This window comes from Suricata suricatta, unplaced genomic scaffold (genome assembly GCF_006229205.1).
Source record: "Suricata suricatta isolate VVHF042 unplaced genomic scaffold, meerkat_22Aug2017_6uvM2_HiC HiC_scaffold_24, whole genome shotgun sequence".
Taxonomy (NCBI): Eukaryota; Metazoa; Chordata; class Mammalia; order Carnivora; family Herpestidae; genus Suricata; species Suricata suricatta.
Window position 1 is genome coordinate 617,333 of NW_021869325.1, and position 18,601 is coordinate 635,933.

An 18,601-nucleotide genomic window follows, 5' to 3' on the forward strand; every position below is an offset into this window, starting at 1 on the left:
CTTTCCATACGGCTGAATTATTAATTGTACGCATCTGCTGCCTTGGCAAACTAGACATGTAAAGACAGACTGATATGAAGTATGGTATTGATTCATGTCTTATAAGTATTTACCACATATATGTATTTTAAGCAACTTTTTTCAATATTTGACTGAAATATTTCAATAATTTGAATTATTCTTTAGATATGGCTCTTGAGAAGTTTACCCCTCTCTGCCTTTATTTTAAATAGAAAGACTGTGCTATTTTATTCAAACCAGAACAGTTTATCAGCTGAGTGTCAATTCTACATGGTCAGAAAATTGAAAGAAGCTCCAAAAATCTGAAAAATTTTGGCAACAATGAGTCTGATTGCTTTTTTGTTCTATTAAGAGAATTCATCACACGTCACAACTTGGTTAACTTCTACCAAAACACATGGTAGAAAGTTTTCCCATTGTTTTCCTCCAGAGCTTTGTACCTTAAAGACAAAATAGCCTTCAACAAGAATGGATATATTCTTCTCAGCCACACCCACTTCTGTTCCCCACAGCGGAGCTGGCTGCTAGGGTGTTGCATCCTTTGGGAAAACCAAACTTCTTGGCCTGCACCACCTCCTCCTCAACTCTCACCAATCTACTATTATACACTAAGGTGCTTCGCCTCTGTCTCGAGTGCTGAGTACAGAATAAAATTTCATCCTGCCTTCCTCACTGCCTCGCCTCTCTCCTTCCCTTCATTCTGGTTGATATCTATGGGTTGCCTCTTGCCTCATAAGGTTTCCAGGACATATGTTAAAATTATCAACACATGAATTACAAATACATATTGTAATTTATTATTTTTAAACCTCTCTCAACAGGGAAGATTTGTAACTTATTTGATTTTTAACATTGGCTTTAAGCCTACAAAAGTCTTTTACCTGAGATTTGTTTTCACTTAACCTTCCTTATGAGGGGATTCAGCAAAATCTGGTTTATGGATTTGTAAAGATGTTTGCAGAGAGGGAAGTCTGCAGTGGGCCTTTTTAATGAGGCACTTAGGGAACTATATTAACTCTTTCAAGTCAGGAGGATACCATTTAGTGGCCTCCAGCAATAACACTTATCAGCAGTACTTTTGCATATATAAAGCCCAGTCAGACTAGGAGTTCCAATAGTACCCTTGTGGCCTAACTTTATAGAAGGTAGTGACTAATGCCCTGGAGACAACCTGGCTTTGTGTTGAAAACAATTACCCCCATAAACAGAACTTCCTATTGACACAAATATTCTGTCTGAGCACCGTACCTTCTGGGAGTTCTCTGAACACCATACCTTCTTAGAGTTCTTTGTTTCTGGAGAGAAATTAAGAGCATATTTTCAACTGCTTTTTAACATATCCACATAAAAAAGAGAAAAATAAATATAAGAAACTTAAAATGTTGAAATAAACCATTCTTTTGATCTTTCTTGGGCTGAATGTCTCAACAGTTAGAGGAAGAGATACATGATTGAATTGTGTATTAAAGCACCTCTGAAAAGCCACAGATCAGTAACCCTGACTTCATATCTGTTTTCTTTAATCATTTGTATGAAAAAAGATGAAACCCATTAAATGTATCAGCTGTGTCTGGTTTCAGTTGTGTTTCAGCTATAGAAAGTCAACACTTCCTAGAAGCATTATCAGACCAAAAAAAGCAACAAAGTATCAGAGACAAGTATTTTATTAACTTGGGAACATACAACCAAAACTGAATATTTTGCAGGTCTTTGCTGAAATTAATGAATATTCATCTTTACTCTGTGTGCATTTTTTAACAATATGCAGTTTTTAAGGCCAACTCTAAGTCAATATTAAATTAGGTTAAATTCCAGTGTCTGTTTTTGCCTTTCATTAAAGAGCTAAAGGAGGAAGAAAATTGATTAGCAATCTGTCTGAAACATGGCCTCAAAATCTTCCATGTGATTGTGATTGAAGCAACTAAACATAATAGTTTTCATGAAACAATATGACTTAGCACCGTTAGATTTTTATTACTACTTTTTATTCTTTTGATAAAAATGTGTTGCTTTTTTTGCATCAGCACTAAATTTTGTATGAGCTTTTATTTTTATTTATATAGATGTTACAGTCTCTTTGGAGTAAAATATAGACTTATGGTTATCTGTTTTGTGTACAATAATGTATGAGCCTGGTTGTTTTGGATGTGGCCATCTCTGTATTTTAGGCACCCTTATACTTTTTTTTCAAGGACAGTCCTATAGTACATTATCAAAATGTGTCTGCGGATATGGAGTTCCATATGAAGATGAGGTTTTATACCTCCCTCTTTCCTGTGTGCCACTCAGCTACTTTCATCTGGTTAATATATTCTTCCTCATTTGCATTCAGAATAGCTGTTCCACATCATAATCAAGTGATCCCCCACCCATGGTACAAAGCAGACTCACCCATGGAATCTTTCAAAGCGTACATATCTCTAAGCACACCCTAGACATACTGAGTCAGAACCTCCGTGGGGGAACCAACTCATGTATGTTTGTAAGAAGCTCCGCAGCTGGTTCTGATATGCACTCCTGGTTGAAAGCAACTATTGGAGCTATGAATGTATTGGCATGAGTTTAAAATCTCAAACTTACCTCTTCTGTATGAGATATAGAAGGAGATGAGAAGAACTAGGACCAAGGGACAGTTGGAGGACACAGCTTCTCTCTCCACTAGGAAGCAGAATAAGAAAGTAGTCTACACCTTGGTTTACGTCATGAGTTAGCACCAGTATCAACCAGTTGGTTTTAATTTCTTATTTATTTTTTTATTTAAAAAATGTTTATTTATTTTGAGAGAGAGCACAGAGGGAGAGAATCCCAAACAGGCTCTGTGCTGTCAGTGTGGAGCCGGAAGTGGGGGCTCGATCCCATGAGCCATGAGATCATGACCTGAAATCAAGAGTTAGACACTTAACTGATGGAGCCCCCCAGGCACCCCTAATTTCTTATTTAATAATTCCTGGATTAAAATGACAGTACTTATTTATATGAACCAACATTCAACTTGTCATAAGAATACATTAGTTCCTAGTTTCTAAAAACCTTTTAAATAATTGTTTCAGTATCCCCTTATTCATTTTCAGGCTAAGACCTGGTCCTGGATTGATTTTGTTCCCTCTCTCGTACAGAGTAGAACGAAACCTTCTCCTCAAATAGCTCAGTCTGGTGGGAGAGAGGCAGATAAAGAGAACATCACTATGTACTGTGATGTATCCTTGAACAACAACTAGATTTTTGTTGTTCTAATGTATCAACATTGAGCTAAATGCTTTAGATATATTAATTTCTTTCTCACAACATTATATAGGGAAAGGGCATTTTTAATCCCTGTTTTGCAGATACGGAAATTGAAGCTAAAAACTAACAATCAGAGATTCCACAGCAAATATGAGGCAAAGCAATGCTTCAGCGTGGAGCAGAGATAGGGAGTAGAAGGTATTTAATCAAAGCCAAGCCTTTATTCCTAGGCATCAGATCTGTACTGTAGTCTGCCTGATAATCTATCCAAAGGACAGTTTACTAATGTGGGAAAACATTTTCCTTTCTTTGACTTATTTTTCATCTTCATGATGAAACAGTGTTTTCTGCATGGCTGCACTTCGCTTTTAGAAAGTTCCTTTCCTACCCTGTCTTTCTAATAGCCGTTTTGATTCCTTGTAGCCAAACATCTTGTTCCCACCACAGAGCATGTTTAAACAGTTTATCTGGCAAGGTGCATGAAATAGAATTTTTATTTCTAAAATCAGATTTTGTTGTTTTCTTTTCAGTTGCTTCTTCTTCTGTTTTCACTCAGAAAAAGCAAACTGTTTAGGAAGGGATGTTAATCTCCACTTAGAGGGAAGTACAAGCCTGCGTGCCACGCTGGGGACGGAGGCTCTGAGAGAAATGACCCGAATCTGTTTCTGGGGCTCACTGGAGATCACTGCCCTTTTCCCTGGGGAAGCTGGGCAGTATTATCCCTCCGGTGCTTTCAGCAGCGTGGAAATATGTGACCTAAACCTTAGCACTTCATCATTCCCAGCTTCCTTGTTCACGTTTAGTGAAATTGTGAATCCCTCCTAACTGTGCACCAGAGGGAATCCTCAAGTGACTAGAGAGCTGACATGTCTCAGCTGAGAAGGAAATGCAAGGAAAAATCCCAGCAGACTTTTTTCTCCTCCAGTGGCTGCTGCAACTGAGAATGTGCAAATTCTTTGACTTTCAGTGCCCTGTAGCTTTCTGTTTTGCTTATTTATTGGAGAAGGTAAGCTTCACTCTTCTGTCTGGTATGTAGCCTCACTGCCACAAAAATGTGTAAAATTCTTAGCACATCCTAAATTGCTCTGATATTATCTGCCACTGTGGAACTGTGGCAAAGTATGACTTCTGCATCTCGGGAACAGAGAAGCAGGAGAGCCCTGGAATACTGACCTCTGGGGGGTCCTATATCTTCGCTCTGAGCAACAGGTCTTCGGGGGAGAATATATGCTTCAGGGGAGCAATTCGAATGAAGAGGATTAAGTTAATTAAAAACTAAGTGAAATTTGGTGAATAATCTCAAAATTGCACTTATGTAGGCTAATGAATTTTAATGTTAAGTATAAAATTACATATTCATTGACATGTTCTTGAAAATGTAGGGCCAAAGTCTGGAATTCTGGGTCAGTGGATCTTTCTTAGAACTTTCCCATAATTAAATGCATAAAAGTTCTACCTTCTGTTTTATTGTTTTTGTTTTTGTCTTCTATTTTGTTTTAACTAGAGCAAGTAAGACACTGACAAAGCAATGTCGGTTGAAATCTTCTAATGTTTTATTATTTTTCTAGTCTTTTAGAGTAACTGTGACAAACATAATTGTAAAGCATTTTTTTAGTGATTTGCTTTTATTGAGCAAACCTAATACTTAAATTAGGTTTTATCAAAAACAAAACAGAACAAAATAAATGACCCTTTTCCCCACTAATATTAACTTATTTACATAACATGAATATTATTATTACAATAACAAAACTGGCACAAATGGTTTGGGGACCAAACACAACTGATGTTTCGTAAGTAACTCAATTGGCAGACAGTAGTACACAAATGTATTTAGTGCATTTAGTATACTCTGGGTGTCTATCTATATGTCTTGAAGTTTATTTATTTTGAGAGAGAGAGAGCACACACACAAGCAGGGGAGGGGCAGAGAGAGGAAGAGAGAAAATCCCAAACAGAATCTGCGCTGTCAAGCTTAGAGCCCAGTGCAAGGCTTGAACTCGCAAACCATGAGATCATGACCTGAGCCAAAATCAGGAGTTTGACACTTAAACTGAGCCACCCAGGCATCCCTGTGAATCAATATATTTCAAACAAGGAGTGTGTTAAGTCTGTTAAAGGATAAATCAGTTAAGAACACTTCTACTGTGATTATAATTCTATAAAGTTGATATACATTAAATTTGAAAAGAAACAAGGTTTTCGAATTCTGCCATTTGTGTTGAGAAAGTGAGAACTGCTATGATTATCTTAGTACCACCCTCACCCTTCTTAATATGGATAAAGTAAAACCTCTATAAACAATTACCTCAGTCAGCAGAATCTGATTCCTCCTGAAACATCAGAGGACACCCTGCAATGCTGGGCATGTGTCTTCCAAATATCAGTGTGCACGGGACAAATGGGGAGGTTGTCTGGATATGGATTTCTGGAGCTGGTTCTCAAATATTTTGATTCAATGTGGAGCCAGGATTTGTTTTATGCCAGAGCTCCAATGATTGTGATTCAGTGGGCGCTTTAAAAACCACCTCCAAGACTCAGCCAAATTGCCTATAATAAGAATTATGTGGTTTTTGTTTGTTTTGTTTTGTTTTGAAATGCCCAGAAGGGTTTGGTCAGTGCAGTATGGAGGTAATGCACAATATGGTGGAATCCAAGAGCTTCAGGGGCAGGGGGAGACCAGAGAAGCAAGCCCTCTCCGGGGCTGAGCGTATGGCTTCCTTTTGGCCCGGGCCTCAGACCCCTAGCCCCAGTGGACCCAAGGCTGTGTTGAAGAGGTTGATGGGAGTAGAGCTTACAATGATGAGTGTTGATTTCGGGCCCAGGCTCTGGAGCAGTTGTACCTGTATCTCTGGCCCAGCCCCAGCAAGGTCCCTGATGGTGCTGGGGTCCAGGGCCTCTGCCATGTGCTTGAACTTCGCCTAGATTTAGCTGTCTGCTGGGCCTTGCTCACCTCCAGCTCCAGCTGGGCCCGGGCATAGAGCAATTCTAGCTCTCACACTTTCTGTACCCACTGGAGCTTCACCTTCATCTCAGTGGCCAAGGCCTCTCCTTTGAACTTCCATAAAGCATATGGAGTACCTGGTACCTGCCAACACCCTGCAGTCATTGAGGCTTCACAAATACAGGACAGCTTCTGTCCTCACGGGGCTCACAGTTTGGTCAGTAAGACAAACATGTAGTTCAAGAATTACATTAAACTTAAAGCATTGCCAAGGAATACTTTTTGAGGGTTCAAAAACTGGATACCCTAATCTAGAATGCCAGCCATTTCCAAGGGTTCTTTATTTTCCTATCACTCACATCACCAACATTAAGAGTTGGCTTTCCTTGGGGGACTACTCTTTTTTTAAACCACAAAAAAACCTATTTTTGAACATTTAGCAACCATGACTGGAATTGGCCTAATGAGAATAAGAGGCAAGTTAAGATTCAGGTGCAAAGCAGCCACTAGGCTCACTCACTAGCTCTTACATGTCAACCTTCTGCCTCAAAACCCAAATCCATAACAGGAGAGCATTTAAATGGTTCCACTCCTGGCTTTACAGTTTTGCTCATTAACATTTAAAAAGAAAATGTTAAACCTAGAAATTTCAAAGGTCTAGTAATATGTTTAAGTTGTTATCTGAGTATAATCTGACTCCTGAAAAATGATAATAGCAACAACAACAAAAACAATAATAATTTCATTAAATAACTTGTGCAAGAATAATAATTCATTGAAACACTCAAATTATGTTCAAAATGTTCCATTAATTAGTATTTTAGAAACATTTTCAAAAGCAGGTTGTGATGGAGAAGTGTTTGCTAGTGAAACCTATTAACGGGATACACTTAATCTGAAATCATTTTACCCATACAGATTTGCATATCAGCCTTTACTGTCATAAGAATTAGATATAAGGCTCAATGGAGAGAAATGTAGCAGAAACGTATTGAGTTAGTAATTGGGAAGAAAAGTGTGGAAAAAATATCTTTACCTTTAATGAAAGTTTTATTATTATTTAGAACATAATTAATACTGAACATTATAAGAGGTTTTCTCTGAAGTAACAGCTGCGTCTCTATCTACTTTTGTAGGGTTTTGGAAATCCCTCTGGCGAGTACTGGCTGGGGAATGAGTTTATTTTTGCCATAACCAGCCAGAGGCAGTACACACTGAGAATCGAGCTGATGGACTGGGAGGGAAACCGAGCCTACTCGCAATATGACCGGTTCCACATAGGAAATGAAAAGCAGAACTACAGGTAGGTCCTCCTCCGACAGAGCTCCCACCTGCCCTGGGCCGCCCGACTTACTAGTTTCAGGGGGAAGGTGTGAAAGACAGAATGATGAAAGGTATCCTTCAGAATGAGAATTAGGTCCTCTAGACCTATGATAATGATACAAAAATCTCAGTAAAGACTTCTTAAAAGCTTTAAATTTGATTTTTCACAGATTGTTTTGATGTTGGCTCAGATATTAGAGGATGAGAACTTAAACAAGTACAATAGTATTGTTGTAGTTTTTATTGCTGTTATTGTGATGAAGTAGGTGCAGTGAATTCATGCCTATAAAATTGGTGGCAGAAAATTGACTCAAAGTCAGTGGCTTGGAATAAGTACTCCTTCCTGTGATTTTACTACTTACATTTTATTGCCCTTTCTTAAATTGTTATTTTTCACATTATTTGGAAAGTGACAATGAGGAGGTAAATTTTTGTTTTTATATGACTTCTGTAAAAGATAAGGTGAAGCATAATTTAGAATATTTTGGTAAATAATGTAAAGGCAAAAATAAATTCAAACAATGGCATCAATATACACAATACATCATTATAGATGTACAAATTGACAAATTCTACACTTTCTTGTTAACATCCCTGATATTTTTTTCAGTGAGCAGCTTGTACACTGTACAGAAAAGAACATTAAAAGATGGCTAAGCAAGTAATGCAGAATGATAAATTCATTCCCCAAACCCTTACTGTGTTACTTCTGTGTTCTAGGAACCTACCAGGCTCTGGTAATTTTGCAGTTGGTGATGAGATTTCTAGTCTCCCAGACCTAATAGTCCAGCGTTGTAACGAACTAGGTCACTAAATAACTGGCTGGCATTGCTTGACAGCTGGGAACGTATTTCTATTACTTTTATATCACTACCCATTAATGCAATACTTGGCACATAAGTCCTTAATAATTGCGTGTGACAGAGTTTCATAATCAGTAAAATAATGTTGCAATGATTTTTAACTCTCCCTATTGTAGCTAGTCTACATCCGTCTTGGAAACATGATTATGTACATTAAAGGGTTGGCATATAGCTTCAAGCAAAATGCAGTGACAGCAACCAAAGCCTTCTCCTGTTTTTCAAGCCTGTGTGGCCCTCTTGTAGTTCAGATGTTTCTGCTGCTTATGTCTTTTTGAGACATACTGTTCTTTAAGGATTTGTATCTACAACACTTTCATGAATATATCTCATTTTATTTTAATGGATTTGTATAGGATTGGATCCTTAGAGACATAAGGATCATTTTTTTAAACAAACACTGGTGATGTCACCACAACAGAGGGATGAGAAATAGGTCTACAGAGTTTTCATCGTCTCATGGAAGGGTAGTGAGGGTGTACATAATGGCAACTCAAGAAACCAAAGAAGACACATTTATAAAATGCAATGGAGTGTAAGAAGAAATGTTTCCAAGGAGGTCAATATTTGGCGAGTTTTATAATAAGAGAAACCATTGTAAAGCATCAGGGGTACTCTTATGTCAATGTTTTGACCTGAAACTTGAAACTAGATGGAACTTGGCTAATGTCAGACAGCTTGACAATAAGACTAGCAAATAATTAGTCAAGTCTTTTTCTAGGCTCCTGAAGAATTTGCTTTGGTTCATTTCCAAAATGTCTCTCAGTTCTTCGTAGGTAGGTAGGTGTGTGTGTGTGTGTGTGTGTGTGTGTGTGTGTGTGTGCGCGCGTGTTCATGTATATGTGTGTGTGTGCATATGCATGTGCTTGTGAGGCTAAGGTGGTGTTAAGATAAAGAGCACACGGACAGGGTTAGGAAGACTCAGAGTCCAAAGTAGCCTCAGGGGGCATGGTATGAATGTCCTTCTGGCGTCTGTGTGAGGAAGGAGCACTTACTTCTGCTTAGAATGCCCCACTGCCCTCACTGATCATTTCCCATTCCTTCCATGTATGATTCTGATCTTCACGCATATGCCACAGATCTATGATTGAAAAGCAGGTCTTCCCAGATAGAGTAAGGCATGCGCTCTGGGATCCCTAGTTTTCTTTCTTGAGAGAATCATGAACCTTGATAGCCATGCTGCTGTAATAAAGTTGGTGCCTGTGGCCCTCTCTCTAGCCAGGACCCAGCAGAAAATAAGTCTGTAACCATCACCTTCTCATGTAATTCAGCATAAGATTTATATTGACATCAAATGGTAGATTAGAATTCATTAAAACATAATGCCTGTTCTGGTGAAATCTTACGTAAAATAAGCACACTATAAAATGGTCCTACTTACTCTTTCTAAGAAAATCAGACAGAAGCTTGAAAAGGGAGTACACACTTGTGACTTCCCCCTCCCCCCATAGCATCACTCACTCAAGCCCAGTAACACCAGGTATGGTGTGAAGTTAGACCCCCAGATACCCAGCTTTGCCTCTGCTTCTCATCTACTTATTTCTCTTCCTTCTGAATTAAGAAGAAATTTCTCATTGTGAAAACTCATTAAAAGGATTAACACTAGCATTTGTGTGGAGTTTTACAACTTATGAAATGGTTTTTAACACTTTATTCAATCTTTGCAGTGAATTTTTGAGGTAGGTATTACTAGACACATGTTAAATATGAAGAAAATGAGACTTTGGTCAACTGACCTGCTCAAACTCAAGTAAATATCAACTAAAAACAGAACTATGGAATTCATGTTAGGTTTTTGGTTTTCATTTTAAAATTTTCTATATTTTTTTCCTCCTCCAAATTAAATTCAGATGATTTTTTGAGAGTTGTGTTTTTTTAAAGTATTCTATCTTAACAAATTTTATTTTGGAATTTCTTATATTCCATATACAGTATGACAGTGGTCATACTGTATAAATCTAATTTTAAAACATTTTTCTCATGCTCTGGACACAAACTGATAAAAGTAAGTGTTGTTGAATGGGTAGATAAGCTTACAAATGTACATAGAATACACATACTTTCCTTTTATTCTCTAAGGAAACTCCAAATAATTTTCTTAGATAGAAAATAAAGTCTGTGGAACCCAGGAGAATATATATAAGGAAAAAATAATGTGAGAGTGTCATGATAAACACATCATGTAAAATAACACACAATTAATGTGAAATTATTAAATACTTCCTCTAGAGAGGGAGTGTTATTCAGGTCCTCATCATCTAACACCCAAACTATTGTACAGTTTTCTTGCCTCCAATCTTGATGCTCTCAAATGTATCATCCACACTATTGTTGGGATGGTTTTTCTGAAAGATAATCTGACTTTGGTTTCTGCCTTCCTTCATATGTTTCAACAATTTTCAAATATCTACAGATGAAAGTCTGTCACTAATATGCTTTCCTGACAACTGCCAGCTATCACTAATACACCCTCCCAACCACCTCGCCTGACCACATACTCCTCATTATGATTATGCTCCAGAAACTACGTGCAATTTCCTTAAACCTTCTGTGTCCTTGGTTATGTTATATTGGTACCCACACATGTAAACTTGACTTCAGAGACATCTTTTAAATCCTTAAGATTCTTCTTTATTTCAGGGAGTTTTCCTTGTCACCTCTTACGGTACGTGTTGGAATGAACTCACCCCTGGACTCCCTCCAGAACTATAGCGCTCCTTCTCTCACCTTTTAGGAATATTGCTGAGTTATGGTCTGTAGGCAGGGTCTCCTGCCTGAGCATTGTCTGTAGGTCAAGAAAGTCACATCACCCAAGGTCCCTGTCCTGCAGACACATTGCATTATAGGAATAAATAAAGTTACACCCCTTGCCCCAGTTTGGGACATTTCTGAAGGGCCATCCCAGGTCCAGAATACCACTTGGGATTAGTCAAGCTCTGTACTGTGACTGTGTATGAAACTATCCTCTGTCTGTTCAGCCCAGCTTTTTTCACTCTGCCATAAGGATGATCTGGAGAGCCTTTCCCTATACATCTCCCTACACTGATTCCCCAGAGAAATGCATCACCCTCACTCTCAGGCCAATTTGGATGTTTTGTGCCCCTATACTTCCATAAAGGGTCTGTGAAGAACTATCCAGTATCCACATTCTAGCATAAGTCATTAACAAGTATTTATTAAATAACTGTGTGTTTCCCTTTTCTATTATTTCTAAACTTCCTGAGAATAGGAACCCTTTTCATCAAAATTCAAGATACATACCTAAGTTAGCCAAAATGTTAAGTGATAGTTAATAGCTAATATTTGGTGAGCAGACACTATGCATCCCTTGAGAAACTAAGCATGGTACATGGCCACAGGGACTAATATCAGTAGGAGTTACTTGAGGTTCTATCTCATAAGTGTCCCCCATATGACCATCCATCAATAAAGAGAAATTCAGAAGTCAATTTCTAGAAGTAAATACACTCCAAGTACACATTCTAACAGATAAAATTCGTTTCTTCTGATCCTATTAAAGATTATTTTAATGACATTAAAGAAATTAAAGAATTTTAAAGAAAATTTAAAGAAATTAAAGACTATTTCTGTCTTTAGTAATTTGAATGCCCTTGGGCATTATCTTATCTCTTATTCTCAATTTTCTGTCCTATAAATTTTTTGTACAGTTACTTGCAGCTCAAAAATTATTTTCTAAAATAGAATTGCTTGTAAGCATATATTTCTTTTTTATTTTATGCCCCTTTGTTTCTTTGATAAATTTGATCTCTCTAGTAAAAACCACAGTAAGAGGAAATATCGAATTGGTGGAAACATCAGTTTAGGGCTTACAGTGACCTTTTACTTCTCATGAAAACTTTGCTGGTCCCAATACTCAGAGTTAAAAAAGCAAATGCACAACCACCACCACCACAACAAATGCTTTTAAAATAACAGATTAATTGTGGGTGTGGGGAGATGCTGTGATCTATTAGAAAGTGCTTTGGAATAGGAATCAGAAGGTGTGGAAGCTATTAAATAGTGAAGTCTGGCTTCAATATCCATAAAACCAAGTTGGCTGTATCCGTGTTCAGAAAAAGAGAGCCATGATCAGCATTGTGGAAATAAGAGATTTGTTATACAGGTTACCCTTTGCACAGCTATGAGATGAGCTGGGGTGGTGAAGGTCTGGAAGGTGAAGGTCCCAGCATAGTTGTGGACCAGCTGGAGCTTGCGGGGAAACCCAAGAAAACAAGCATGTCCAGCCACCAGAGGAGGACCCCAAAGGAGGAGATCTAAGGAAAGATGTTACTTCAGTGTAGCGATGCTACCAATCAAGCATCTGGTGGCAGGTCTGGGACCACTGACAGCATGGGAAGGCAGGCTGCATGCAGAGTGGAAAAGGACAAACGGAGCTGCCAGGCATCTCTGCCATATGGACTGATGGGCAGATTCAGGCCCCTGCTTCACTCCCACCTTCCCAATCTCACACCAAATCCTCTTTTGGAGAACTCTAACTTAGACCCATACATGGAAGGAAATCCTGGAAACATAGTTCCCAGATTAACCAAGTCAATAGTAGTATCATCTAGCTATATAACATGGACAATTTACCTGTTACTTTAATACCTCAGTTTTCTCATCTTTAACTGGTAATAATGTCCTCCCTCCTATCATCCTCACGATTTTGTTATTGAAATCCAATCAAAAAGAGTATGCAAACATACTTAGTATTGGATAAATATAAATGTCATGCAACTAAGAAAAAATATTTATGTGTTTTTAATTCAATTTTCATCACACCCAAGAAATGTATCACTGGTTTCAATAAAAAAATTAATTGTATTTCTATATTGAAATCCATACTCCACTGTCCCAGAAATGTTTTGCTGATTGGGATTTTTGTCTATTTGTTAATTTGGCTTCAGGACCCAGTCCAGGTTCACTAATTACATCTATGATGTCTTTAGTCAACTTTTACCTAGAATAGTCTACCACATACCTACCATAAATATTTTTAAAGAATCCCAGTCAATTTTCATTATACATGTGCCTTTTTGGATTTACATTATTATTTCTTCCTGATAAGATTCAAATTAAATCTTTTTGGCAAGAATGCTATATAAACGGTATTATATACTTCCTTCCCATTTTATCACATCCAAAGGTACAGAGTCAATTTTGTCCCATTATTGGTTGGACTAAATTTAATTCACTTAAGGTTTTGTTTTTGTTTCTGCAATGGAATATGTAATCTCTTAAAGAAAACCCTTACAAAATATCATATGGTATAAAGCCCATAAAGCTTATCTATTTTGATTAAAGTGTTTATGGGGACCTACTACAATATCCTTTCAGCCCTTTCCTTGCTAGTACCTCACACATTTGTAAAGCATAGTTTTAAAATAATTGTATTACATTATTATAGCTAAAAAAGTAAAGTTTTACCAACTGGAGAAAATTTAGTTTTACTACTTAAAGTATAAAATGGAAAGGAAAATTATATGAAAAAATTTCAGCCTTGTTAGGAAGGCATAGTTTATTGAACATGTTTCATTAAACAAGTGATTTTGCATGTTAATTTTTCTCTATTCTTGGTTATACTTTGTTCTCTAAAGTTAATTATTTTACCTTTCCATGGTATTAACTAGATTATTAAATCCTTTATCACAGATAATATAATGACAAACTTAAAGGTAGCCCCTTTTTGAACCAACAGAAAATCCATATTAATAAAGTATGAATATAAATATTTAACCATTTACAATGTTCATTTTATAATTATAATCCTACTATAATACTGATGCACAATTTAGGAATATTGTTCATATTTTATTATCCCCATGTAGTTTGTTGGGGATGAATGATACTTTCAGGGTGGAACTATGTCTGCGTTAAAACCTTGTTCTGGAAGAGATTCCACATGAGATGAATGGAATGTTTGAAAAAAATTGTCAAAACTAACACCTTGAAAATAATTTAGCCATTAAATATCTTTCTGTACAAAATTTACTTTTGGCCAACATCTTTAGTGGGGAAGAGTTTGATGTAATGGGTAAAACCTTATATTGGGACTTAAGAGTCATGAATTCTAGACTTGGATGAGTAGTTATTTTCTGAATGACCTTGGACAAGTTTCTTCACTTTTCCAAATCTCAGGTCCTCAGAAGTAAAAGGAGAAGGTAAGGATAAAATCTTTCCAATTCCAAAATCTTATTTTTGTTATCATTAAAGTACTCCCATGCCACATATGTATTTCAAGGACAATACAAATTAGTGTAGATTGAAAAGAATTCTCTCGAGCCTCCCTCGTAAATTTAAGCCCTGCATTTTTTAGGTATTGCAAAACTTGTTTTACTGTTTGTAGTGAAATGTTTTTCATTTATCTGATCCTCTGGGCTGTATGGTCCTGGCTAGAACCAGTAGCAGATGTGTTGAAATACCAAGAGGAAAGTTATTTTTTACAGCAGTTCTGGACTGATCAAGGTATAAAAAAATGTATAGGGAATCCTCTGGCCGTTTCTACCCTCTTGAATTTTTAGGCTAGGTTCCAAGCTTAAAGCTTTAGATCATTTTATTTGTGTTTTTAAATAATTTCTCCAATGTGGGGGTTATCTTACTATATTTAGACTACAACTTTTGTTATAGTTACTTCCTGAAACAGAGAAATACTTGTTTTATTCAGCAAAATTTGTATTTTGTACTCTGTGACTGAGATAAAATATTCAGAAGAGAAAGGCATGATCTTACAAAGTCACTCTGTACCTCTTCAGGTCTTCTAATGGTCAGGAAGTCCTGGATTTTGCTAAGCCAACAAAACAAATGCCTCAGTCCTGTTAGGTCTAAAGATTCCCAGAGGATTCCTGCTCTAGAATTGCTGGGATTCAGACAACTGCTATTCTTGAAACTTCTAGGTTTGTGAGGGTTCCCAGAACCAGCTAGCACTGCCTCCAGGAAATAGTCTAGAGAGATATCCCATGATCCCGCTGCTGGGGGTCCTCCTAGTGCTGTCCACCACTGAAAAGATGAAGGCTCTGTTTTCAAGGAATGAAATATTTGTTACATTCTAGTATGTGATATCCTAACATAAAATATCCACAGAGATTCAGCACAGTCATATATGTATGTGTCATACACACACATGTGTAATGAGGATGGGAAAGGGGTGGATAATAGACAAACAGGTAGTTCCAATGCCATGAACACAGTGAGCTCACTAATAAAACCAAGTATGGCATGAATAGGGGGACCTAACCAATATGGGAAGCTGGGAAAACTTCCACGGGGTGGCCTAAGTTGACATACAAATGGCAAATTGGAATTAGCTAGAAAAATAGTCAAAATTGGAAGCAGAAGAGGGAATAGCATATGTTAAGCCTATAAAAGAGACCCAGTATGTCTTGCTAGACATATGTTTAGTTTGGTGCAGATGGTTAGCTGTTGCCTAAGCATGGAGTATAAGGGGACAGGGACAAAGCATAATGCCAAGAACAAAGAGGACAGCCAGACAACTCATAATATGGAAGAGATTCAGGAGTGATGGCTTCTGAGCGCAGCTCATCTGAAACGGCCTTTCATATTTCAGTAAATTTCTTTCACTCAGTGTTTTGATCAATTTCATTCAATAAAAATGAACAACAACAAAATGCAAGGCATTATGAGTGAAGCAAAACCCACAGAACTAAACCCCTGTTCTTTAAGAGCTTCGCAACTCTATAACTGACTTGATTTTCATTATCCTTCAAGTCTTGGCTCTATCTGAAGAGTTCTGCTTCCTAGATGGGATAAGGACCCCTTTCTCTCTGCTGTCACTGTGCTCTGTGCCTATCTTTATCAGACTTCTTATTACACTGGGTTGTGATTGACTATTATTTGGCTCTTCCCTAGATTGACATGCGCCTGGAAAGGAAATGCTGTCTTATAAATATATGAAAGACATATCAACAAAGATTTTTTGTTGTCATTCATTCAACAGACAGCTGGCTACTATTTGGTAATTATTGATCTAGATGCTGGAAATTCAATCAAAATTCCTACCTTCAGACGTGTATGGTTTAGAGCAGTGGTATATGCCAGTTTCCATGTAAGACTTTCATAAAGTGCTATGTCTTTTAGGTCTTGGATTGTTGTTTGGATGAGATTCATTTCTCTTATCTACTTAACTCCAGGCTCTTCTGTTTTGTTTTGTTTCGTTTTGTTTTCTTTACCTGTGAATGATGTGCAAGAATTTCTGTATTGAATGATGCCAAGCAAATGAAATAAGATATTAACAAAACAGACAGTCAATGTACCTTGTTCTCTAGGCTGACTGATCTTGAAAATGGATACTATGTTGTTGACACTGATAAGTAGTTTTTTGGTTACAAGAACTAGGTTCTCTGCCTACAATTTGGATAAACTGCCACTAGGTGACAGTAAACTTTGATTTTATAGAATTCATCTTGAGTGAATAACTGAGAGCTTAATGAAAATTACAAAATTTAGTTAATTATAATTTTGAGTAGAAATTTCAAAATTGTGACAGTGATGATATAAAATATTTATTACCCTGTAACTTATGAGATACTTTTTTCTCTCTAGATAATTTCTTTTTTAAGAGCCTTTACCCATTTCAATAAAAAACATCAGAAAACCATTGTAAATAATTATGCCAAGTATCAACAAATAGCAACATTAAATGCATCTAATACAAATTTTGTTTTAATAGTAGCATCATAACTTTCAACTTTAATAGTAAAGTATTTAGCTAAATATTTAAAATATTTGCAAAGTGCTTAGATATGTCTCTTCATGCTAACATCATAATGTTGCTATTTGTTGATACTTGGCATAATTATTTACGATGGTTTTCTGATGTTTCTTATTGAAATGGGTAAAGGCTCTTAAAAAAGAAATTATCTAGAGAGAAAAAAGTATCTCATAAGTGTTTATGCTGATCTGCTTATTCTCTGTTGGAAGAATCAAAAATACTATTTTATTACCTGATTCAGTTAGAAGTTCAACTAAATAAGTGCATAAAGATTTTTCGTTTTATTCATCTTCAGGCTTCAAATTCCTTTCCCTCACATACCCTCATAATCAGTGGTAGAGGGAACTTTCTAAATCTGAAGATCAAAAGTCCATTATATACAAATTTTGAGATATCATTATTATAAAAGAATTACTTTAATGAACTCTGCTTTAAAAATAATAGATATGGTTAGAGATCTAATAAATAGTTTGTACCTATTTATAATCTGATTTTTAAAGTACACCTTGTGTTCTTAGCAGAAGAACTACATCTGAATGTTGTATGCTTCTTTGACATCTTCTAATCCAGAAGAAACTCTGATTATCAGAAACATTAAGTCAATTTGTCCTTGGCTTATTAAAAAACAATAATTTTAAATATGTAGTTGTCTAATATATATTATTATTTTGTTCATTTCTTAACTGGGTATAATTTTGCTTTAATCTATATAACTTCACTAAAATTACTCTCTCAAAGTTATTATAATTATTTTGAAATCAGGGTCTGCATTCATTTATTTGTCGAGCTACCTAGTCATCAAACATTTATCATGTTGCTAAGTACCATGTTGCTATTTCCCAAATACTATTTAGTCATTTCCAAACTTATGTGTGCATAGAGTCAACTAGGGTGTTTGTTTAAAGTGTAGATTTTTGGGTTCCATATCCAGAGATTCTGTCCTTGATATGGGACCTATATAGGTCAGTTCTACACTCAGGTGATGTTGATGCAGAGCTAAACCTTTAACGAATCTGAAAGGAGACACCATGCTTGCTGGTCTTGTGGTGCTGGTCGTTTAGATGACGTAAGAAAACATGATATAGTTGGCTTCAAACGAAAGTTGCAGTCGCAGTCTGTTTTAGCATGTCTTTTTTTTTAATCAAAGAATCATGGACCTTTTAAAAAATTGATGGCACTATGGATCTTCTCCCAGAATAACTGCAAAAAACTAAATTTTGCTTATATTTCTGTGTGATTCATCTCCATACTCACAGTCCTTGGGTTAGAACACTTGGAATTAGACTCTAGTTGGGCAGTAAAGAAAAGTGGTCTATTCAGCTGGAGTTGAGGTTGGATGGGATGCATTGGAGGAGATTAAAGTTGACCAGCAAAAGCTTCATAGAGGAAATCCTTAGGGATTTTTGAAACGTGAGTAGGTGTTTGTAGAGCAAATGTGGAGGATGATGGCAGAAGGAGAAAGGTCATAGATTCCAGCCAGAGAAGCAATGTGGACAAAGA

General features: G+C 36.7%; 1 protein-coding gene across 2 annotated transcripts in view; it reads left to right on the top strand.

Moving 5' to 3' along the window:
• Positions 1-18,601, top strand: part of LOC115284867 (angiopoietin-1) — a 232,851-nt gene that overhangs the window by 191,047 nt on the left and 23,203 nt on the right. For both annotated transcript variants that reach the window (XM_029931332.1, XM_029931331.1), the window contains exon 7: positions 7,327-7,493. In XM_029931332.1, the coding sequence (XP_029787192.1) occupies positions 7,327-7,493 (167 nt within the window). The remainder of the gene's footprint in view (positions 1-7,326; positions 7,494-18,601) is intronic.